A 25,926-nucleotide genomic window follows, 5' to 3' on the forward strand; every position below is an offset into this window, starting at 1 on the left:
GAGTTTCAATATTATTCGTGTTGATTATTAAAGCCAGTTTGTCCGATATTTTGTTACCTTTTATTCCTGATTAGCCTGCAGGTATCCACACGATAGTCTGTTATCCGTATGCTATTCACGCGTTATTTTGTTGTTAACTTTAAGTTACAAAATAATGACTCACCATAGAACGGTATAAATAGGTACGTGGCATATATAGTCAAAACTCAAAAATTAATCTTAATAACTTTATAGAAAATATCATTGTTTATGTATAATGAAATATAATAATATATTTAAAATTATCAAGTACCCTCCAGTCAATGAATAGTTTTGAATTGCAAAAAAATAACTTACATCTCTATGTCGAAAGTGTCATAAATGTGTGGCTTCTTCAATCAAGTTGTTCAAGTTTTCTTTAAGTTTTTTATAATTCATACAGCCATACTCCTATTGTACCAGCTGGTAAAAATTGTGTATCTAATAGAAATAAAATCAAAAAAATCTCTATTCTTCATTAGATATATATTTTTAATATACAGTATATTATATCAAAAATGCACTGTTAGCTCACATTTGAACAAAATAAATGCTGATTAAAATTTATATTTTGAATGATCCCTTTTTTGTTTTGTATGTTCTTGCCTCTTCGATTTTAATTTTCTAAATATTAGCCCTCTGGTAACTTTGAGTTATCCATCTCTGACTGTTAAGATTTTTAGAATAGAGTAAGAATTACTTAATACTGATTAAATTATGAAACCTTAGAAATATAACTATTAAAAAAAAAACTTCTTAAACTACCAAAAACTTAATACATTATTTTTAAATACAAAATCATTTTTCATTTTTCACATACCTATTCTTACATCATTGCGAACGGAAACAATTCTAAAGCGTGCTTGGCTTTCCCGAAAAGCCAACAGTTGTTAACATTTAGTTAAAACCATGATTTCAATTTTTCCACAAATTCATATTAGGTGGGTATTAAGCAATAATTAAAACATAATAGATTTATTATTATATAGTAATAATGACGAATATAATATAGGTATAATACAAATCTATGTTTACTGAACAATGTATGTTATATCCGCATATCGATGGAAATATAGTTGCTTACAGAGTTTTACAAAATTGTATCTAAAATCGAAATGATCATCTAAATAAAAAATTATTTGGATGATTCCCTACTCTGGTTGCTTATCTATATCCGGGTTTATAAGAAATTATATTGAGTTTTTTGGTATAACACCAAAGCGAAATGATATACTCGTATTGTATAGGACCTCCCACTTTTAAATGTTTGATTCACACAAATAAATTACAATATTATTGTTGCGCTTGTTTGAGTTGCACAACCCAAATTGAAAGTCCTGCTTAAATGGGAGAACACAAAAATTCCATCATCGTTCATCATTCAGTTTCAAATAATTTTGATTGCTTTTGTAAAATCACATATTATTATTGTTTTATATTTATATAGGATCACACACCCCTTAAACAAACGAATCATACATAAAATATATAATTGTCAAATATTATAACTGATACGCTTATAGGTATTTACATACTTAATTTTGTAAAAATAGTTATAATATCAGAGATGATAACGTCCTATACTCAGTAGGTCATAACAATATATAATACAATTTAGAGAAAACACTGGTCTCTTACTAATAAGTGTACTGTTTAAAATTTTAAGAAAAATTATATCTTGTGCAGTCACACAAATGTTTTCATAGAGCATCAGTTAGTTATTTGTTCTTAAAAGATCGACAGTGCCTAGGTATTCGAGACTAGGTATTTTCTTTTGTTATGGTTGATCATAAATATGTTTTCCATCTCCTTTAGTAGATATAGATACCTCTACTGTGCAGCTAAATTTAAAGGTAATGTGACACATTATTGTGGTATGACCTGTATATTTTGTCGCAAAATTATGATGGTCGTACATTAATTGATAAACTACGGTAACTTTGTAGCTTACCGTTTCAAAGACTAACAACGATAGTCGATTTCATTTGAGCAATATGCGTTGGAATTGAAAAATAATATTGGCAATGGGCGCTTCGAGGATTTAGCCCTTGATAGCTTCATCTGCCGTAGTCTTCTTAACAGCCGACGTCTCGAGTTACGAAAATAAACACAATAAATACTGTCGAATAGGCCGCAGTTTGCACTGTAATTGCACTTAACGTCACAAACGTGACTGGCGTATCTGATCGCGTTCTAAAAAACTCAAAAACCCCGGACGACACGATAATTATTGTTAAAGAGAATAAAAATAATGTATACCACAAACGTCAACACGACGGCTGCGCCCATCCGTCGTATAGCTTCTTTTTTCTTTTGACCAACTAACTGATCGAAACCATGACCCGACGTAGTAGACGTCGTGCAATTATTCTATAGTTGTAATTGTGTGCCACCGTTGTGATCTGTGTGACTTTTCGTGTGTTTCCGCTGCAGGGTCGGACCACCGGCGTTGAGTGGGTGGGCAGCAGAGTTCGATGAGTGGGTCGCCGTCGCCGCCGCCGCGGTAACAACGGTCGACCGTAGAGACGCCATGCCGGCCACGGCAGTGCTGGCGGCCACGGCAGTGCTGGTGCTGCTGCAGTGCGCGGCCACGGGTTGCGCCGCCGCCGGCCAGAGCGCGGCCATACGGCACGGCCGGTCGCGGAACGCCAGGAACCTGCGGCCGAACGCGCAGGCGCCGCCGGCCGCCAAGCCGCAGCAGACGGCCGCGGCCACCGCCAGCGAACTGGACAACGACATCGTCAACCGGTTGCTGCGGATCGTCGAGTCCCAACAACAGTTGGGCGACAACTGCACTGCCGGCACGCACCTCAACCTCGGCGAGGGCGTCGTCGACCGGTACGCTCAGGTGAGTGACGTTTTGACCTATATATAATGACTGTGATTGGGTGGGTAGTCGTATTGGTTAGTTGTACGATAGATATGAGCAAATCGTATTCGTTACGGGCCATAGCGAACAAGAAAAATTCACTAAAAAATGTAAAAAATATGCATTTTAAAATTGTTGTGCATATTACAATGCATTGAAAAATAAGATTATTCGGATGAATATATTTTATTTAAATTGTTATGTCTGCGTCCGACGTTTCCGGTGCCCGTATTGATAATATCTTATACAGTGAACAATATCTGTTCATAAATTAATAACTGGAAATTAATTCTAATCGGTTATGTCTCTAGGAGCGACATGCATGTAGTCAACTGCAACTATATTTATATGATCCAAATTTAAAACAATTTAAAATTCAACGTTATTTTGGTTGTACATTAAATATTTAAATTAAATAAAAACGTCAACGGTAAAAATATTGATAAAATGATAAATTATTGAAAATATTCGTCTTAAAGTATAGAATCGAAGAAATATGCACTAAAACCAAAAGAAACTCGAAATATGCATTTATACGAAAAATACAATTTCAAAACTAGCTTTGTTTTAGCATAACATATTTGTTTCTTACTCTGTTTTTTTTGTGATCGTGCGAAACAAATATGCAAATGCTACAAGTCCTCTGCCCTACTAATGACTTAAATAGAGTTTTTTACGAACAAGACGAAATCGAAATTTCTAAACATCGTCGTTTGAATGGAAATTATTTTTTATTTATAAGACGTATTTCATTTCAAATGAGACTAATTGAAAATCATCTTTCCTAATATCGTACGAACAGATTTCATAATAATGTATAGAAATAATGTTTTGGACGTAATAAAAACAACAAATAAATACATTAATATTATAGATAAAATAAAATGTCACTCTGTTTGCTATAAGGAAAAAAAATGTTATACTTGGAGATACTCTTCGGTATCCAGGCATGTATTTCCTTTTTTTTTTACATTTCGTTTTAAATTGATTTCTAAAAATAATTATTATCATCATATCGTTTTTTATATACTAATATGACGTTGAGCTGACAGCATTATATTGTTAAAAATAAAGGATTATAAAAGGCAATGTTACGCGTCATCAGTCAGGTCACGAACATCGGGATGATAATTTAATACTTTTTTTTTCTTACAAGACAAAAGATTAAAAAGAAACCCACTTCAGTTGTATAGTATATTATCATGAGCTTAGAATCCTATCGATCCGATCAATCGGCCGGAAATCGTATTATGCCCCTCATAACAAATTGTGCTAATCACATATTGTATGTACGGTTGGTAATAGCACTCTTACCAAATTTAATCGATTGTACTCATGCATGAGGATTATTAACAAAATGCTAACATTAAAAACATTGTTTATTTTCACGAATATTAATCGTGTTACGTATAAGAAATTTCAGTGGTGGCGCTGTATATTAAACTCACGTTAACATTTAAAAAAAATTATCGAATGATATAATATTCATAGTACAATAATATATAGCGATTGTTAAAAGCATTTAGAACAAAAGTTAAATGGCGTTATTTACTACATTTAGCAGGAACGAAATACGAACCTATCGTCTACCTTTTTTTTTATATAAAATAGTTCAAATATTTTACAAAACGTTATATTGTTAAATTATATGTTGTATGAAATATACTTTGGGTTGGTCGGGTTATTAAAATTTACCTTTTAAAAAATATCATATTTGTTCATCTAAGTTAACTTTTCAAACTCTTTTCTTGTGAACGTCCAGAGTTATATTTAATTAAAAAATATATCTATCCTTTAAAACTTTTTATTCTTTTAAATTAAATAAATACATTTATGAAACAAGACCTTTTATAAATCTGACAGATTAAAACAATATTCCAACACTTATAGAAACACGAATAATATTTATTTTGAGAACTGTTATTAATGTCAATGTTATGCTAAGACAATAGTTATAAAAATAAAAGATAACAATAAATGTTTCCAATATTTAATTCAATATTTATATGTATGTACTTAAATCGTTTTAAAATGTAATTTACTTAGAATAATTAATACTATTAAGTACCAAGTAATGATACATTGAAGAAGCAAAATGATCAATTTTTCTGAAAAAACTTTATTCCTCACTTTTTTTTTTTAGTAATATTCTCTGTCCAGTAGTCTATTCCCAAAAATAATATAATACAGATACCTAACTGGTTTAACAATAAATTAAAACTTAATATTATAGTTCGACCAAGAATATGTGTATTCTATAAAAATATTGAATTTATTAGAAACAATACTTTATTAAATATTAAAATGTATTTAGTACTTAAGTCTGAATATTAATTAGATAATATATATTTAAAAAAAGAGACAAATATTCAATATATATTTAGTTATATGACCTACACTAGAAATAGAATATCAATCACAAGTTTTAAAACACTTGTTGTTTGTTATAATTTATTATAACTATTCTAATCCCAATAATCAAAATCAATATCAGGCCATTGTTGTCGTATGGATAAGGAACATACATCACGAAAAAAAACATTACCATTTAAATAAAAATATTAAATAATGTTTATTGATATTTGTTTTAATTTTTGAAAACAGCGTTAAAGTTTAAATTGATGACAATATAATATTTTAAATGAATTACATAAATATTGATTAACCGAAATTTTTAAATTGTTCCGAATTCAACTTATGAGTAATTAATTTTTTTTAAATTTGAGTTTTCTGACCGAGCATCACATTTATTATCAACACTTGTAGGAAAAAACTAAAAATTTGAAAGTTTCAAATGCTTACAAATAGCGTAAAATTAGACTGATTATTCCAAAAATTATTCATTAACTACTAGTGGATCGTTTCAAATTTGTATGATCATTTTTTTTATAGTAACAAAAACCGTTCGATGATTAATTGAAATGTTTTACTTAATCCTCCTCTCAAGTACCAACTAGATTCAACTGCTACCAGAATCTATTCTTAAACATAAAGGTTAAACCATTTTTTCTCCTATAAGAAGTTTCTCTTCTAAAACGATTCGATCATTAGATATAAAGCAATTTAAATATCGCACTCTGGACCAATCAGAAAAAAAACCTAGATAAAATTAATTTTATGAAACAAACAAAATTATTCAATCTGAAATAGAAAAAAATGTAACCCATATAGATAGCCTATCTTTGTACCTAACCATCACAGTTCATATATTTCTTATAACTAATGGCCTTTGTTGTCGATGATATTTTTGAGATCAATAAAAAACAAAAAAATTAATCACACATCATTGTAATACCAATACATTGTACATTCATTGTTGAATCAGAAAATTCTAAAAAATGACACTCTTTATGTGACATTTATTTATGTTGACAAAACTATTAAAAGTTCTAATAAGAAGAACAACAAAAAATATTCAGTGATTCGTTGTTTAAATAAGTAGTTTGAAAAAAAATATTCAAATTAATCAAACTAAAGAGTGGATAGCTCAACGATATTTGAATGGAAACTTTTTTCATTATGTAAAAAAACCATAGGTATTCATTTTACGAATGGCGGTAAAATATTATCAAACAAATTGTATTTATTCATTTTTTTAAACTTTGTGATTGTGGTTGAATATTAAATTGATATTACTGTTCATTTAATAATATAAGTTTATAGGTACATATAATATTATGTCTACTATATTTCGTCTAATAATAATATTGAAATTACTTTTATGTATTTTCTTACCAACTCTAGTAGTTATTTAATGTATATTCCATAATACAATTTATTTGTGTGCGGTAGGTAGGTATCTTCTTAAAACGAAAAGCCTTGTAATCAGGTTATGCTGTACATTCAAAAGATGACTACTCTTAGGATAATAATAATTTCTGACAAGATACATGTAATATCTGCGGGGTGTATATAATTTTCTTATTGCAAACATACATTTAGACCTTCCGTTCGAATCAAATTAACGGACATACAAGTGTAGTTTGAACAGTCTTATACACACAACTCATTCAAAAAGCATTAACTCTCTATTTTTAAAAGTCAGTTTTATTTTTATTTGACGTTAAAATAGACCAAAACTTCTGCGAAATTATAGTAAATCAAAATTACTGTCGATTTGAGTTCACCAACGTCAGAGTTATGTGAAGTTTGGATAACATTATAGAAACATAATAGAAACATTTTTAATCTAGTCATAATACAATTCTATTAGAAGTTGTATGTTGAAGACATTAATTAAATTTAAATATTTATTTCAAAATTATAATTTTTGTTTATTAAAAAATAAATTGAAAACTAAAACCTATATCTACAAAATGTAAATAATATTTTCTGAAATTATTATCGCCTTTAGTTAGTGGTAAAAATAATGACAGTAAGAATAAATAATAATTTTAATTCAAAGCCTTAGTGGGTATGACAATTAATTATTATCATTAGTTTAAAATTAATCATGATATAAAATAATTATTTTATTGCAGTAGTCGGTGGGTATCTAAAAAAATATATTAATACTTAATAGATAAAGATTACTTATTCAATTTAAATAAAAAAATAAAACTTGTAATTATATGAAATAATAATTTATTAAAAATTGTTAGTTTAAGCAAAATATTAAGTAAAATAATGATAATTATTCGTAAAAATAGTTTTCATGTTAAGGTGTTATTTATTTATGGTCTAATCTACGATTTAATATTGATTTATGTTAAAACGATTTTGTTGATATATGTATGTCTATTACCTACCATAAAATAAATAAACGACTGTGTTTAAACTTTGAAAGTCATATTATTAAAAATTTTAGTAGCTTATTATCAATTCATCTCAATAAAATTGGATAGGTATAATTTTGTATAAAATAAATTATAAACATAATTTGATGTTCCGATGACGTGTTAGATATCAGTGTATTTTTATCAACGAGTGTACCAAATAATTCTCATAATTTAATAGTATAAGCAAAACTAATCAATTAATCAGTGGAACGACATAAAATATACAACTAAAATAAACTATAGTCTTCAATGTAGTATATTTTAAATAGTTTATAATCATTCCCGTAATCAGCAATAACAATACTTGATAAATTGATGTGTATATTTAAAAAATATTTGTCTTTTTTGAATCATAATTAATTATGGTGACCGTGTATACGTTGAGTATACTATGTAGAGATCGAGGAATACATTTTTCGCCCCAGAATCCTAAACACTTGTTTTTATATAGGTTATACAAGAAGTAGAACTTGACTATCTGATCTAAATGAAATGCTATTATCGATATTATTTATGGTCCAACACATATTTTGGAATAATATTTTTTATAATTTTCTTTGTAAAAGTATAGTAGACATTAAAGAATACATTTCAGTATTATTAAAGAGAATATAAAAACAAAATTGGTTTTGAAGGAATACGTGAGAGGATTATGTAATTATTTAAAACAAAAAACTAAAATAGTAAATAAATATCTCGATGCGTCATCCGATCAGATTGGAGTTGTTTACACGTTGAACGGAAGAGAGAAGGTTATTTATACATTTTAAAATTGAAAGTGTAAGTTCATCTAACCACCTATTATATAAAGACATTTCATTGTTTTCAAATTATCCAATATAATCACGATTAATGATGTAACGTATAAACCTACTATTCACGCGTTTTTAATAAGATTTGTTTTTTGTTCAGTCACAAAAGAGCATTTAAAACGCTTACCCATAAACCGTTGTTTCCAAAAAAGTTGATAGATTTATTTTAACATTAATAATAAATTATTGAAGTCAGCTATTGTTTCAGAAAAATATATTTTTAAAATAAATACGGTAGGTGCGGTGTCATATTATTACCATCCCATTGTGGAACGAGAATATTTTATTCGTATAATACATTCATATAAAAAGAGAAATGTAATTAAAATCGATACTCAATAGTTATAGGCATAAGCCTCGTACTCATATAATATATGCTCTTAACATAGTAATAAACAGTGCTATCCATACAAATAATTGCTATAGAAACCACAATAATACAGTTTAAATTCATCATTTTTATTAATTTAATCTCTTTATTTTCAAAACGCTTCTCCTAATAAAATAGTATTGACGAACCAGCTGTTCTTTAAATATTAATAAAATGCATAGTTTTACAAAGTGGTTAATATAATATTAATAATAGGTTATACATACATGTGTAACTATGAAAGGATGAAAAGTGGCAATTGTAAATACATTGTGAAAACATAATAAAAAAATACGTATGTCATCCTGATGTATATTCTATATAGTTTGTTTCGAGTGTACATCGTCATTGAGCTCACTGTAATGTATGTGTTAAATTTGAGTTTAATGTTAAATTCATCGCAAATGATAAACGATTCTGCTGGGTTGGTGTGTAGGTTATGTTACGTTAGCTTACTCTTATTTTTCTATTAGTTGTGTACATCAAGTCAAATACACTTTTACCGAAAACCTTGAGTAATATATTATCTTATTAACTAGTATCATAACGTGATATCATAATAGACTCCTGTTATTGCCTCTTAAGTCAATAGCTGACGTGTACCGCATAATGGTGTGAATAGGTTCGTAATACAAGTAGCTTAACATTAATTGTCTAAATATTTTGAAACTCGCATTGCTCATAAAAAAATAAAAAATATATTAATAAGGTAATAATGAAAAGTTCCAAATTTTAGTTGAATAACAATAAAAAAATACCTAATATAATTCGTCTTAGTTAAAATTCTTTAGTACTAATATGTTTAAAATGTAGTAAAAAAAATTAGTTTAAGATGTAGGCATAGCATCATACAATATTTATTTTGACATTTTGAAATTATTATTGATATATAAACTTATAAGGTACCTTGTATTCAAGACTAAACATGTTTTTGCTTTTTTGGTACGCTGTAATCGATTTTTTTATTGAAAAAAATAGCAGATTGGTTTTTGCAAAAATAGGTTTCTCTTAAATATTGTTTTGTTCCCCTCAAATTAATTTTAAGTTTTGTTCATTCTGAAAAGTAAAGAACATTTTTATAATACGACGGCGTTCAGGGTATGCAATTATCCTACATACATGTTCGCCGTATCAATAATTGATCATAATAATATATAATATTATAATACTGCTAGCTGAAAATGGACCATCTCTGCAGACTGGTGTAAACACGGAAAGACGTGAATGAATGCTTCGAAAAGCACCGGAGTGATATTAATCCGACGTGGTTACCGTTTACCGCAACCACACTCTTTTGATAATGAATACAATATATGGGTATGTGCTATACATGTAGGTATACCATCCAGCAGTCGTTGATGTAACATTGGATAAATGGCTAACGTGGCGATCATCTATTTCATAAAACTACAACAAGGGTCTATCGATGTTACTTCTAATCCTAAATAAACTGTGTATAATGCAAATAAAAGTCCTTACCATTAATAATACGTAATATACAAATACCATGCTCACAACTCACCGATGCCTATTCTAGCATTCTGTAACAAACGTGCATAAAAAAAAATTTAAATTTTAAAATAAAATAAACCATTTAGAATGAAATCTGGCTACTGGCTCCTAGCCCATGGTTCGTACAAAATAAAAATGTACAAAAAGGCTTCTAAGTTCAAGCAATTCATAGTTACCTGTACAACAACTCTGGTCAAAAATGTTCGTAATTTAATGTTAGAAAAAAAAACCGTTAGTGCTATAGAAAAACTTTACATACCTAAGACATATTCGAGAACAGTTAAATCAAATATTAAAATTTGACCTTTTATAAAGGCTTTTGTTTGTTATTTTTGTATTTAAATTCATTGTCTGCAATGTTAGACGTCCGTATCAAATAATTGTATCAATTAAACAGTACAAAAATGTCCCGTTAGCATTAAATTAAATAGGTACTGAAAAATCTTTTACGTATGTAATTAGATAGTTTTAATTTTATTTCATTGCATAAAATAAAATAAAAAGTGAGCAAGTACTTTTCAACTCTGCTGTATAATTTGTGTCAAGTGTTCTTCAATTTCATAAGTCCTGTAATGTAAGTACCTTCTAAATTTCAATTTAATGATAAATCCATGCAAACTAAAAATAATTGTGAACAAAAACGATCCGTCAGCCTATATGACTAAATATATTTTATTCTATACTTTTATATATTAATTGTATTATTGCTATATTATTTGTTTTATTGAAAGTTACATGTATATAAAATTGTGTGTATTTATATCATATTATATGACATTTTTATTTACTTTTGAATCAATACCGACTTAACGTTGTACTGTATGAATAGGTCTGTGGTATACTTACTATATATTGTAGTTAATACCTAACTTTAAATTAATCTAAATAATCTAAAAATGTCACGATGTGTATAAAATATAATAATACACGTTAAAATTTCAAGTCCTTATGGATAGTATTTTTAAACTACATAAAAATAACTAAAACTGTTATTCTCCGTTTAAATTTCTAATATCGTCAACATTTAAACTCTGGAAGTTTAAAAAAAAAATTGTGTTTAAATATTTTTTGATGTTTAGGTTTCAGTGAGAAATATTAATGAGAAACGTTGTATTAAAAGTGCTTGGCTATAACAATTTAAAGTTTCATAAATATTTCGCAACAAAGTAATTTTCAAATGTTCGTGAGCTTGATAAATGATCTGAAGAATTGAAAATCAAATGCTTTTAAATTAAAATTTTTTTAATTCAATACTTTTAAATTTAACATTGGTATAAATATTTTAAAAATAGGGCTGAGTACAAAAAAGAATGATTTAAGTTTCCACGAGTTCAACTTTTTGGGTTACAACAAAAAAAGACGAAATCTTTTGAAGAAAAATTTGGACAACTTCAGAGGTTTCTCACACTAAATTATCAAGTTGATTAAAAATGTTTGCTGAAAAAAAAACAACTGATTTCATTATTAAAATGTACGGATCATTATTATTAAAAGTAAATAATGAAGACAATTATTATAGCAGGTTAAAAAATTAATTAATGGTTGAATTTCATCAATTGAAGTAATATAGTCTTATACTATTATGTGATCTACACAGTACACTCGCACTTGATTCAATATGGACACAAAGAGGTTTTGAGTATTATTACAGCAAAACTCATAGTATTTAGGTTTTCACTTTAGGTACATTGCAAAATTTTGTATGTGCATACAAGATGTAAGAAAAGTCATAAAGAGTGTTTCACTTGAAAGTAAAATATGAACTATATGTGTTTATCCCTGAGAAGTAAACTCATTATGCGCCTACGACCGCCTAACTAAACAAATTTATTACCAAATACTAAAAAAGTATCTCTAAAAAAGAAGACAATTATAGTGTTCCAAACTTGTATCAAACTTGTTTCATTAAAGTTTACACTACAAAAATTGTTATTTATAAAAAAAAAAAATATAACCACTTATATTATTCGCACAAACAATTTGAAAATAAATAAACCAAAAACTTACTACGATAAATAACGGTTCATGTAATGATGTTAAGAATTACAAATTGTTTGCCATTATAGCTTTACGCCATTGAAACTGTTACCAACTCATTGTTTCTGACTAGGGCGTAGACAGCCATCATCAGTTTTTTAGTTAAATCGTTGTAAATATATTTATAACGATTTCACATAAGTACCAGGTAACATATTATTATCTGTTAACGTGTTATTGATTCGACTACTTGTGGTTTATTCTGTACTCATACGTTTTTGAAATGTATTTATATTTAAAAAAATTGAAAATATAACAAAACAGAAATAAAATGGAGTTATCAAAAAACGTATACAGATTTATTTGAAAGTTTACTGCACTTGTGAGTTGAGAGTACCTTTTTCTTAACGAACTAAACGTTACTCAAGGGATTTAGGTCACGAGAGCGGTGCCAGCGGTCCGTTCTGGTAGTACGGTAGTCTAAGAGCTATGGCTACCATCACTGGACTATTGAATTATAACTACCTTTGTCGTAAACGGAGTGACAACGAAGTGCTTTTTTTTGCAAATGTGTCCTCCGACTGTAACATTGGTAAAACTTTCATTTTATATCGACACATTGTTAGTTTGTAAAATGAAAAATATGCACTGTCAAAATAAAACTTAAAATCTAATGTTTTATAATTTCGATTGTTTTATCGTCGTTTTAAAATGCCTTTGAAGACAGCATTGATAAAATCGAACAAATTAAAAGTTAATCGCAAACTGTACCTTTGTGTTAGTGTTGATATGACCGACCACGTTAAAATTTACCGGTGCCAAACGCTGGAAATTTGTTTTGTTACTTTTATAATTATTTATTTCTTCCCAAATTTATAGGACCACCTCCACATATATTGTTATGACGAGAACATAATATAAATGTGATGAAAACCAATTCACAACCAATTCATTACAAACTATTAAAACTATTATGTTTAAAATGTGACTATTTATACAATTTCAGATTTCTTTACTTTTTTTTATCGAGAACTCTATTAATTAGTTTTACAATGTACCTATATAACTCGTATGCCGTTGGAAAAATTGGTTCTTATTTATTAATATTACAACATGTTTAATGTTTTCCCCCGATTATAGTAAATCCTATAATGTTTTTCTTTTAAAATTAATAAACAGGCAGGTGGAATATTAAAGCTTAATAATTATTTAAAACTATTAAAACTGCATAAAATCCAATTTAATATCAAATCATGAAAAATAAACTGGAAAAAGACTGAGTCCCACGAATATACCTTGAATAAAATTGAGACGAAATTGTCACGTAATTTAGTACCCATATTAAATAGGTCCTGTAATATGGTAACATTGTATTTAATAGATTTATCGTTTTCTTTTGCACACTCAACTTGGTCAATAAAATATGAGTAATTCTATGCAACTCCATTGAACATACCTGTTTTAATACTCACGTATTGAATATTTTTTTATTTTTTAGACTCAGTAAAATAAATCTTATTTTTTAGAATCAGTAAAATACCTATCGAGCGTTATTGTATTTCACGAAGAATTTTATTTTTAATCAACATGCCTTTGTATATAGTTTAGCCAATTCATTAAATATGTATAAGAAATCGTGTGGGTTCAAACACTCAATGCATTTTCTAGACGCTTAAAAAAAAAGTTATTTTCCGCTTTATTCGAAATTCAAAAAAAGCGTGAAGATATAAGCATGGTTTACAGATAAGTCTGTATTTTTTGTTTTTAAATAATCTTCTCCAGGAAGGAAATTCTTTAATCCTCACACAAATAATAATGCTACCAATCGATGTTCATAATAAATTTAATTTGATTTTTGTATCCATTAAATTGTGAAGATGTGATGTGCATCTCATCTTAAATAATTTTGTTTCTAGTTACCTTATATCCAGTTGAATACAAAAATAAAAAAACCTTTTCTTTGTTCCCATCTTATAACTTATGAATTATAAGTTTATGATAGAAACATTTCTATTTGGGCGTTGTTTTAAGAAAATAATTTTCATCAGTTTTCTCCAATTTAAATATGCTAATTTTCAGAACACAAAAATAATTATTGAAATAACTTTTTTACAATGTCGTTGATCATACAATTGAGTCAGTACACTTTTTTTTATCATATTCATATTATTTTCACGATTGAAATATGTGGATATTTTTGATGTGATTTCTAAATAATTTGTTGTTAAAAAAAATATATTGTTTAACATATTATGTATACAATGCAAATAGTTATTTAATTATTGAAATGCTATATATTTTTTAATAGGTAGGTTCACATTAAGAAATTGAATATTTAATATATATATTGAAATTTAATATTAGGTATTAGTAAACAATGCAATACCATCAGATAATTTGCTCATAGTTGTAATTAATTGGCCTTGAAAAATTACATGGTCAGTAGTATTTTGATGATTCTTATAATCTATTTCGAAAAAAAATGTATAGGTACTTGATTTTTAAACGCACCAATATTTTGTTAACTTCTAAACATAGATTAAGTTCGATGAACTAAGAACAGTATTCGCATTTATGGGTATTTAATAATATGATGTTTTGAACATGACGGTATAGGGTAAGAACTATCATTTTAATACAAAAATCATTACAATTAGTGGTTGTCAAGTATAAATATATAATATCATATCAAATAAATTAAAGCCTGATTTTCAATTTAAGTTTATGAAAACAACTGTTGTACTCAGAATCTTATATCTTAAAACAACACTAGGTACCCATGGATAAAAAATAGAGGTTTCACAATATATTGAATCGAATAAAACGATACAAACAAATAATCTATCTAAATAATATTCGTACACGCTGCAAATAACTACCATTTAGCCATTTATAATTAAAATGATTTAATAATTTATATTATTTATTTATGTATTTTTTTGTTTAATATTATATAGTTATTACTGATAATTCATGTTCACGATTAGACACGCATTTGACATGCTTTTTACAGTAGAAATATTATTTATCGATTTGGTAATTCCTTTTATACCTGATCTACGTTAAGATATAGTTCAATTTTTATCTGACATCATTCGTAGGCAGGCATATGCGATAACATAGTTATAAAAACTTAAATCTATTTAACTAACATTATTATGCGAACGTGTGGCTGACAGAAGTCGTCCAAAATTATGGAACGAGCGGTGGTTTGGTCCAGACACAGCAATAAACGCTTTAAGTGGTCATGGCTGTGGTATACTGTCTGAAACGGAGGTACATAATAGGTCCTATATTATGTGGTTAGCAATTCAGAAATTGCGCCGCGTGTGCATAAAATACTTAAAACCCTGTTAAAATGGTATATTATGCGGTTTTTTATTTTGACCGCTGGACGTTATTTTATCTGTTCGTTTTTACTAAAATATTCTTAGAAATGTCAAATTTCAAAGATTAACGTACAATTTTAAAAATCTTCTATGATTATAAATGAGTAATTGGGTATTGACGTGTTTGCTATTTTGGAGATAATGGTGGTTTCAAAAAGTTAATTTTTTTCATTTTCTATAAAGTATGAGTATTTAAAAAGAAAAATTAATTATGTTAAATTAAAACACGCTTATCTTGATACAGAATTAAAATATTTAAAAAAAATCAAGCTGGTACGCAGGAAACATTTGTTTTTATAAGACTTATAATCTCTTTGTCATAAATTGAACCTGAGAGTTGTAATCGTAGAAGTACGGAATACCTTTGTTGCTGTATTACGCGGCAGAAAAACATAGGAAACAAATGTTGGTGTTATGAGCCCTTGAAATTCTTCTAAGTATTTAAAAAATGTAATTGTGTAAAGTAAATAATAATAAAATACGAAACGTTTCAAGCTCCAAGAATAAGTTTTTTGAAAATAAGACAAAATAACTAGGTACAAAATTATTTTTCATTTAAATATCAAATCGTATCGAAAGCTACTGATGGCACTCTCAGGTGTATGTTAGAAAAACATATTACTGACTTTGTATTAAACGTTGAAGCCTTAAAATATTAAAATTTAAAATTACATTGATTTTTAACAGTAGAATAATATGCAGATATTCCTAATTTTGATAAAATTTGTAAAAAAATAAACTTAATTAACATATAATGACACAATAAAAAAAGATTGACAATATATTTGATATTTTTCTAATTGAGATATGAAAAACTTATGAGGATTGAGGAATAACCTTATATTACATTTTTAACCACTTTTAATCAAAATCAAAAACAATATCATAATTAATTAAAAAAAATTGAAAGTTAAAAATACCACAAAAAAGAGGCAATTTACTTGAAAATTATATCATGTCTAGTAAATGCTTAAATGAATATCCGATAAATATGTCAAGTCTCTATAATTATTCATTTTTGAACTATGACAAAAAAGACGAAATTACTATTTTTCAAAAACTGGTTATATGTAAGTACCCAGTAATTATCGTTTTTCATAATTTTTTTTTTTGTTTTTTTTTTCTATTATTTTTGAAAGAAGAGATGATTTTTTTCTTTTGATTTCCAAAATTACCTAATAAATTCAATAATTTTTATCGATTTTTCTTGAGGTCAAAACCACATACATAATTATAAAACTAGTGCATTCGTCGCTGCTCTCGGAATCTATCACTTACTGTAACTGCGATTGTATTAAATAATCTGATGTCAGGATATCAAATAAAAATAAGGCATAATTATTCTAATGTGGTTTACCGAAAGCTTATGTATATAGTTATGTTTCATTTGAGATTATAAAACCGTGCCCTGCACAACCATGATAATCGGGCGACCTCACTCATGAATCACTCAATCACCGTAATAATATAATATCATATTTCACCCATTAACAATCCAACTATCGATAATATATACACTGTGTTATGAATTTTACAACATACCAACGACTATTGCAGGTTGTGAACTTACTATTTGCGAGGACTCAGAATTATATTAAAATGTAAAAAGTAAGAAATGAGACATAATTCCACGATTTGTCCGTTGTGGACAATAATCTGCGGACTCTTCTATTTCTAGAAGCTATCACAAAGTATAACAACAAACAAACAAACAAACAAATACCTTTAAAATTTCAAGGGACATCTTAAGCGAACAATGGTAGTATATTGCAGTGACATATTTTGAAACTATTTAAGCCATTTGTTGTATCAAGACTACCCCGTTCGTTCATGGCGATATTCAAGATGACATAATATTATACAAGTGACATATTAATATAAATTACTATACCACCTGTCCAGGGCATTTTTAAAGAATCCTGCAAGTGTAGGTATTGAAAAAAATATTTTTCTTTGAATATCTATATGAAAAATGTAACAGAAGCTTTTTCTGATAAATAAAAATATATATGTATTCAACTACCCGGTGCTATCATTGCTGAATTTCAACAGAATAATATGTTTCATGATCTGCACATAAAAGACCTTTTATAATGTTTTAAGATAAAACGTTTCTAAGAATTTATTATTTATTAATACCAATACAATAGTGCATACTATTCAAATCCAAATAACATTTTTCCATACAATACAATATGATGTATATGAAGAAATTGTTTTTTGTATATTATATAGAATATATTATTATATTTGTAGGTAACATTTGTATTACTTTACAAAATGGTACTTTATTTTGTTTATTTTAATATTCGTACTTACAAACTACTCACAAATCTAAATTAACATGAAATAATACAATACAACTTATTCAAACTAATCAATAGTTTACTGTTCCGTTTTGAATATCAGAGTACTAAAACTAAACTGAAACCAAAGTAGAAATAATATAGTAAATTATTTTTAGCGTTAAATGCAAAATAAACTATGATATTTACACTAGGTATGGAAATAGAGTGGAAAGAATTGTTAAACGTACCATTAGAGATTTATAAAATAATGATTTGTTTGCAAAAGGTGAGTAAAAATAATTAAAATAATTGAATTTTTTATTTATTAGGTATTTATAGAATATATTAAAATATCACAAAGTCCCTCAGAAATTATTATTACTATAAGGTTTTTTGTTAAATGGTAAACGGCTGTCTACGTTACACAAGTATAGTTATAAATACAATTATATTATAATAAGATTAATTTATTGCTTCGTTTAAATTTTTTTAAACTATTATCATCATATTTATAAGCCTTTTTTAAATTATATTGAGTCAAATCTATATTGCAATTTTTAACTGTTACTTAGTTAATTAGTAATACAAGTTTCTCTGTAATCGATTATACGGCATTATACGACCTAATATAATTATAGAAGTCTTTGCGTTTGACATACTTAGTGGTTTAAAGTATAATCATAATGTTGTTGAGTTCATGTTATCACTAAGTGTCTTGTTTCTTACGAAAAAAAAAAGTTTATTTTTAAAATTTAAATTTTAAACACAACTATTGTAAAATCATGAAATAAATCGTGGAACTCTGTATGCTGTATTGTAGGTGCCGAGTGGTACCATTGAGTAAGTCACTGTAATGTATTTGTTTAGTTTGAATTCAAATCGTTGTGTACGGCGAAAAATAATTCTCTGTGAGTATATTACATTTCTACGGATATTATACTATTGTATTGCAATTAGTTGTTTATTTTTCTATTAGAACTGACTTCTTCCAAACATAAATCGTACACATTATCTACATAGTAATCATGAAAATAGTATCATAAAACATAATCTGCCATTACTCATTACCAGCGTACCGAAGAACGATGTGAATAGGTTTACAGTATGAATGGCTTAAAATTAATCTAAATATTTTGAAAATATTATAGGGTATAGAAAATAATAATATACTACCAGCTGTTGAAAAATTTTAAACCCACACGAATGATATTTTGTAATTACAACAAAATAACGGTACAACAGTATTTCGTTGAAATTTGAACTTGTCCAAAAACATGTCTAAATGTATATTATCATGAATTATTATTTTGTACTCGATAACGTGTTTCCCACTTGATTGTTGTTATTCAAAAATAATATACGTCGTATAATAATGGGTATTATAGTCACACTTAATGTTGAGTATAAGCATACAAAAATGTGTTTAATGGCTAACGCATCGATGTTACCATCATCTGACAAATTTCCACTAGCGACATGGTTTGCATATTACGATTTTAATATTACCGGGCAACTGAGCTGCAAAAAAAAAAAACAACGAGTGTATGTAAGATTTCAGTGGAGTGTGGAAAGGAAATGAAAAGTAGTTCCCCCGGGATAAATAATATATGAAACGCGTACAGGTTTCATTCACAACAATATGTTAAGACCTTTTTTCACTTTAAAGGGTAATATTTTGTTGCGAATCCAATTTAGAAAAAAAAAATGTAGCTAAGCAAGGACGTAGGCGCCTTTTTTATCTAACTTATACTCAATGATTGTATTTTGTGTCACTTAAAATTAAATTTTATAATCAAGATTTGACATTTATAATATGATATATAATATGTATTTAGTACTTATAGAATAAATAGTTTTTGAAAAAAAGCCCTTGCCAGGTTTGTGCATATAAAACATGTACCTATCAATTTAAATATGTATTTAAGTTTATATCCTAATCTTTGCCTCATTTAAGTTTAAACAATCATAATGGAAACTCATGTAAACTGTACCTAAATTCCTTAAAATGTGTATACATTTTGTTTAAGATTAAATTAAATTGCATATCTAAGTACACGATAGAATTGTGTTTACGGTTTGTGGATGACTTTAAAAAGATATTTTTAGCTTAAATATTTTTAAACCTTAGAAGTTAGAATAATGTAATTAGTCCAAGACATTTTTGCTAAGGAATCGTTTGGTGTATATTTTGTTGAAATTTGTGGGCAAATTCGTTTTTGATAATAGTAAATTGATAGGTAATAGTACTTTTATTATTTGATTTCCACTATCCCAGGAATTTTATACTTGAAAAAGTCTTGAGACAAAAATGATAAAGAAATAAATACGTACCTACATTTTTCTAGCCCTCCACAAATTAAATCAATGTGCATTAAAACTTAAATGCATATTTGTAAATCATATTTTATATACATATAATTGGAAGACAAAATGTTCATCTGTGAAGAAAACTAAACAAACGTATAATCATTTAACAACGGAAGGGCAGATTTGGGATCTTTACAGCTCAGTAATTTGTGAAATTATTCTGAGAGGTCTATGTAGATTCTGTGGAAGTATGCCCACGGATAAACATATATATTTGTATATTTAAATTAAAGCACTATGTTGATGTAGAAGAACAATAATTATAGGTAATACATAGGAAATGTATGATGATATAGTATAAAATAAACCATTCATCAATGGTGGAAAAGTCAAATAAGGCAATAATGCAGTGTGATAACAAAGGTACTATATTATACAATTTTAAAACATAATGTTGGTAATACATTTGTTTTATTTCATTTTAGTCTGCATACATAGGTACTCAACAATTATTTGTCTTATTAAAATATAATCAATTATGTTTCAAGTGGCAAATAAATGTTTTATTACCATAGATTGAACACTGATTTGTAATAAACTAAATTTATTAATTTAATAATTTGATTTAATAATATACCTACATTTAGATTAGAAACAAAAAGGGTAATTATAATAAAAAACGTGTTGTTGGAAAATTATATCAAGTAGACAGTACATAGGTATAACTAGTGATTTTAAATCACTGTAATAATCTTTTACGAGAATATTATCAAAAACTGAGAATAGTAGGTAGGAAATTTTCATTTTTCTTTGAAATTTAATTTAAGAGGCTCAAAAAAAGGACAAAAGATCAAGCTTTCTACATAGCGTCTACCAACTTTAAAATGATGTACATTGTTCAATTATACTGAGTGATAAACAGAAAACTCACTAGTCACAACTTATAAGTACGAGTCATAACTTTTGACTATTGAGTTTCTAATATAGATAAATTTAATAATTGTTATTATGCTTACCAACCAATAATTATGATATTAATTGAGGATATACTACCCACAACTCGCATTTCTTAGTAACATACGTTGTTATTTAAAACAAAAACACATACCTTGTAAAAAGTGAAATAATTACAGTTGTTTAAATTAAAAATAAGAACACATAGATAGGTACTTGATATTTTCAGAAATATTTATAAAAAAAAATCTGAGTTTATTCTCTGTATCCCGAGAATATTAATTTGAGAATAATATTCATAAATCTCTAGATATTACTACTATTATAGTGAGGTATAACTTTGTTGTATAATATCATAATTATGAGGTACACACTTTTATAGTTTTCAACACAACATCAACCAAACCTTAAATTAATATTCAAAGACTTTTACACTCCAAAGTACTAACTAGATCCAATTTGCTACCAAACACTATCCTCAGCACTTGTAAAAAACTTTTAGTGCTATAAAAAGGGGTAATAGACACATAAAAACACACATCATTTTAAAATGTATACATTCGTCGCCCTGTTTAGGATCCAAAATAAAATAATACAACAAGCTAATAAATAATAATAGGTACATATACGGTGGTGTAAAAATAATATATAAAAAACATTTTCTAGACCAATCTGTATAGATTTAAGATACGGTGTGTAGTGTGTACACACTAAATAGATTTTTGATATAGTTTAAGATTTTTCGAAGTGTCATACTGTTCTGCATATAAGCAGGTACTACCTATGATGTTTTATAATAAAATTATCAAATTTCAATTATGTGAAGTGTTTTGGAGACAACTCTCCTGAGCTATTTTTATTTTATTTATTCAATAGTGGTAAATTCTACGACGTGGATAAAATGAAACACAATATGCTTGGTATAAACGAAATTATAAAGTACACATATCGATGTGGTCGCCGGTACAATAACGGTCAGTGACATTATAGTAAGTAGGTACCTCAATAGTTAGTTGAAACCATTTAAATTATGGCAGAGAAAACTTAAAAGTTTAAATAACAAACTAAATAATGACATTTAAGCTTTAGAACTGTGTCACGAAGACACTTACCTACCCGGCGGTCTTAAATCAGTGATGTCATATTGATATTACTCTCCCAGTTACTCAGACAAACGGAAATATTTTATAAAGATTAAAAACTTAACTGTGCAACTCGATTTCTGAGGTATTTAATAATTTTAATAATATCATGTCGGACTATAACTTTTTTATGTTTAAATGACATTGAAAAGAACATTTCACCCAATAGCCTATAGGAACTGTCGTCTGTCATATTGGTTCAATATACTATAATATTTCCTAGAAGGTTTTACCAAAATTATAGCCGTCTGAAATGACTTTTTTCTCCGTTATATTTTTAACAAACCGATTTTATTTTATATTTTTTAAGAGATTATTGTTTTTTTTTTATAATAGAAACACATCTTTTCATTAACCCCGAAGAATATTGTGTAAGCCAGTGCATAACCACTGAAAAATAATTTGAAATAAATAAAAATATTCATTAAACAAAAAAATCAAACAACTATTTGCACCATAATAATTTTGACGTCAAGTAACTACATAATAACGGACAATAATTTATAACTGGTGACCCATGAAGAGGGATCAAGAGTTTACACGGTTCTTCATTTTTTAAACAATAAATTGTCTTTCAAGTAATTATTTATTTATATTCTAATCGGTTCATTTTTGTTCTTATTTTATGAATTGTTTTATGCCCAGTGTTTGGCGCTAAGACGGTTTTTAATGTACGGCAGCTAAAAGAGACTTAATTGTTAAATACGCGAATTATAATCTATCAGTTGATATTAGAATAGTTCAGGCAGTTCGGTATCGTCTGACGTTCAGATACACATTTTGAACTAGTTTGTATTTTTATATTAAGGTATTATAAGATATGAGTTTGTGCATTGACATGATTATGGTTGGGGTTAAATGTTGCGTGGAAAGAGTACACACCTATAAACGCTATTATAGAATACATATTTTAAAAGTCGACACAAAATATACGAACAAATGCCATCGTGATGAAATTGAGAACTTCTCGGAACTTTTTTCAAACTCTGTGCACATTACATATTGATATAAACACACATGTTTGTAATACGTATAATAACATGTTTACCATAATAAGTCGGTAACGTAAACTTTATTGCGTTCGAGCACGAGGCGTGTAAGAAAATATTGTTATGATATTCGAATAATTTCGTTTTGAAAAACGAATGATGATCATAACGGAAAGAGAAACATTAAAGAGCAGCCATACGGTGGAACTCGAGAATTCACTCGATCGAAATATGGACGAGAGTTTTAATCTTTAGTTTTTTTTTTTCATGCACAACGGAGTTTCAGAACATTTCGATTTTGAAATCAAAGACATCGCGTAATGATTTTCTACAAAATACGAGCATCCGTGTTTAAGGAACAGTTGCAACTATTAAACAGAATTATAATGCGTTTGTATAGTTACTACCTCCAAATGTGAACTATAGACACAAAGGTCACAAAGGCCACCTATTTTCATTGGGGTTCCTTTGAACTTCGTACGCGCATGGACCATAATCCAATATGACGATCAGTGATCGCTATTCAGCTCCCATTCTTGTACCGTAATCCATCTTACTATTGATTTTGATCATGGAAATTTCACAGGATAATAGTACACATTACACACACACACACACACACACACACACAATACAAATAAATGTTGAATAGAGCCAGACGCGTGCATTATAATAATTGCATTACGAAGGCTGGGGGAATTGACGAGTTCAAATGTAACATTTTTAGTTAAAACGTTAGTAAATTTTAACCGAGCTGAGTACCTGGGTGCCTGCTGACTATCGTTAATTTTTTTTTGGCAGATAACTTTTAATTTAACAATATGCAGTTACTTTTTAGGATATTTATAACGAGTTGATTTCGTGAGGTTGTACAGAAGCATTGAAATTACTATTTACTGATTTGTAAATAAACCATTGCTTCGCACTCGAAATAATGAATTCATACAATCCGGTGTATTACATTTAAAACGTTAAAAAAAACCACATTATAATGATAAACACAGGTGTACATTGTGTTTGTGTAGATATTTCTGAAAAATCTGTGGTAACGTCATAATCAGTTTTAAGACGTAAAACATGATAAGGTGAGTTACTCCAAGATTGGTAGATTGAATTAAGATAGTCTTTTACTTGTGAGGACGATCATCCATTTTGTAGGTATCTATATGCTATTATTCTTAGAAATTAAAAAATTTTATTTTATCTTTTCAGTGAGATATTTGTAACTCAATGTTTTCATTCATTTTCGACTCGATGAAGTTATAAAAAAAAATTTCTTAACTCAACTTAACTTAGTAAATGTGTTATTCAAATTCATTAGAATGCTAAGCCGTGTCAATCCACAAATATGGTGTTAAAGTTGAACAACTACAAAATTGAAATAATAGTCGAACTTTTGAAGTAGGTGCATTTTTTTCTTCAATAAATTCATATTTTAAAAATAAGTATACAATAAATGATTGTTTGAAATACAGCTTTTACCTTTTTTTTTATAAATATCAATTTTAATTAAGAAAAAGTTTTAAGTTATATTTAATGGCTTATTTTTTATAATCACTTTGTTACTTAAAAGTCACCAAGAGTAAACCAAAAAGGTTAAGAAAAACCAACTATTATTATGAGCACATTAGTAAAAGTGCTGTTACATTCATTTTTTATCACATTACATAACAATTTGACTAATATACATTTCATCCCAAAAGATTTAGGTAAAAAAAAATGTTAAAAGTTTTTATTTATTCTATATCAAATTTTTAGTACAATCTAAAACTATTAGGAATAACGCTATAATATAATATTAAAGTATAAAAAAGATTAGGTATTAATTTAAATTTTAAAAAAAATGGCACATATTATGTAATTTTGAAGCTTTCAAATAAGATTTTTTTTTTTGCTGATGCGCTTGTAAAATTTAACATAAATTAGATTTTTTACAAAAGTCTGTCATTTTATGAAAGGATTAAAATGATTTATTTGGATTAAAAATATACGTAGGTATGTACACTTCTTATTAGATACTTCATTTAATTAAATATATTTGTATGTTTTTTTAAAAATGTATTAAGAAAGTTTTTATAAATATAAATACTCATAGTGATTAATATTGGAATAGTTATATTTTATAATATGAATTCAGTGTAATTTTTACTTAAAATACATAGAGTATTGCATACATATTTTTTTGATTTAAAGATTAAAGCTTCAACAGCGGGTTATTAGCCTAGCATTGAGTCGTACATTATTATGTTTCCTAAATATTATACATTTTAGAAGGTTGTGCTATTTATTACCTATTTAATAAATGAAATCATTTTCATAGTTGTTTGGTTTTCATAGAGCGCCTCTGCAATGTTCGGCTGGTCTTCGAGTATTGAGGTGCCCATATTGTATACACCTCTCCACTGTGTGTTTGATGGTTAGTGCTTCGTGGCATGTGTCGCATATTGGTTGAGACTCTTTACTAATTAAGTACGAGTGTGCGAGAAAGGAGTGTCCAATCCATATCATTGCGGCGCCTTGT

General features: G+C 27.6%; 1 protein-coding gene across 3 annotated transcripts in view; it reads left to right on the forward strand.

Moving 5' to 3' along the window:
• LOC111037943 (probable G-protein coupled receptor CG31760) overlaps positions 1–25,926 on the forward strand; it is a 171,107-nt gene that overhangs the window by 24,220 nt on the left and 120,961 nt on the right. For all 3 annotated transcript variants that reach the window (XM_022320812.1, XM_022320813.1, XM_022320814.1), the window contains one exon: positions 2,452–2,866. In XM_022320812.1, coding sequence (XP_022176504.1) covers positions 2,452–2,866 — 415 coding nt within the window. The remainder of the gene's footprint in view (positions 1–2,451; positions 2,867–25,926) is intronic.

This window comes from Myzus persicae, unplaced genomic scaffold (genome assembly GCF_001856785.1).
Source record: "Myzus persicae strain clone G006 unplaced genomic scaffold, MPER_G0061.0, whole genome shotgun sequence".
In the NCBI taxonomy this organism is placed as follows: domain Eukaryota; kingdom Metazoa; phylum Arthropoda; class Insecta; order Hemiptera; family Aphididae; genus Myzus; species Myzus persicae.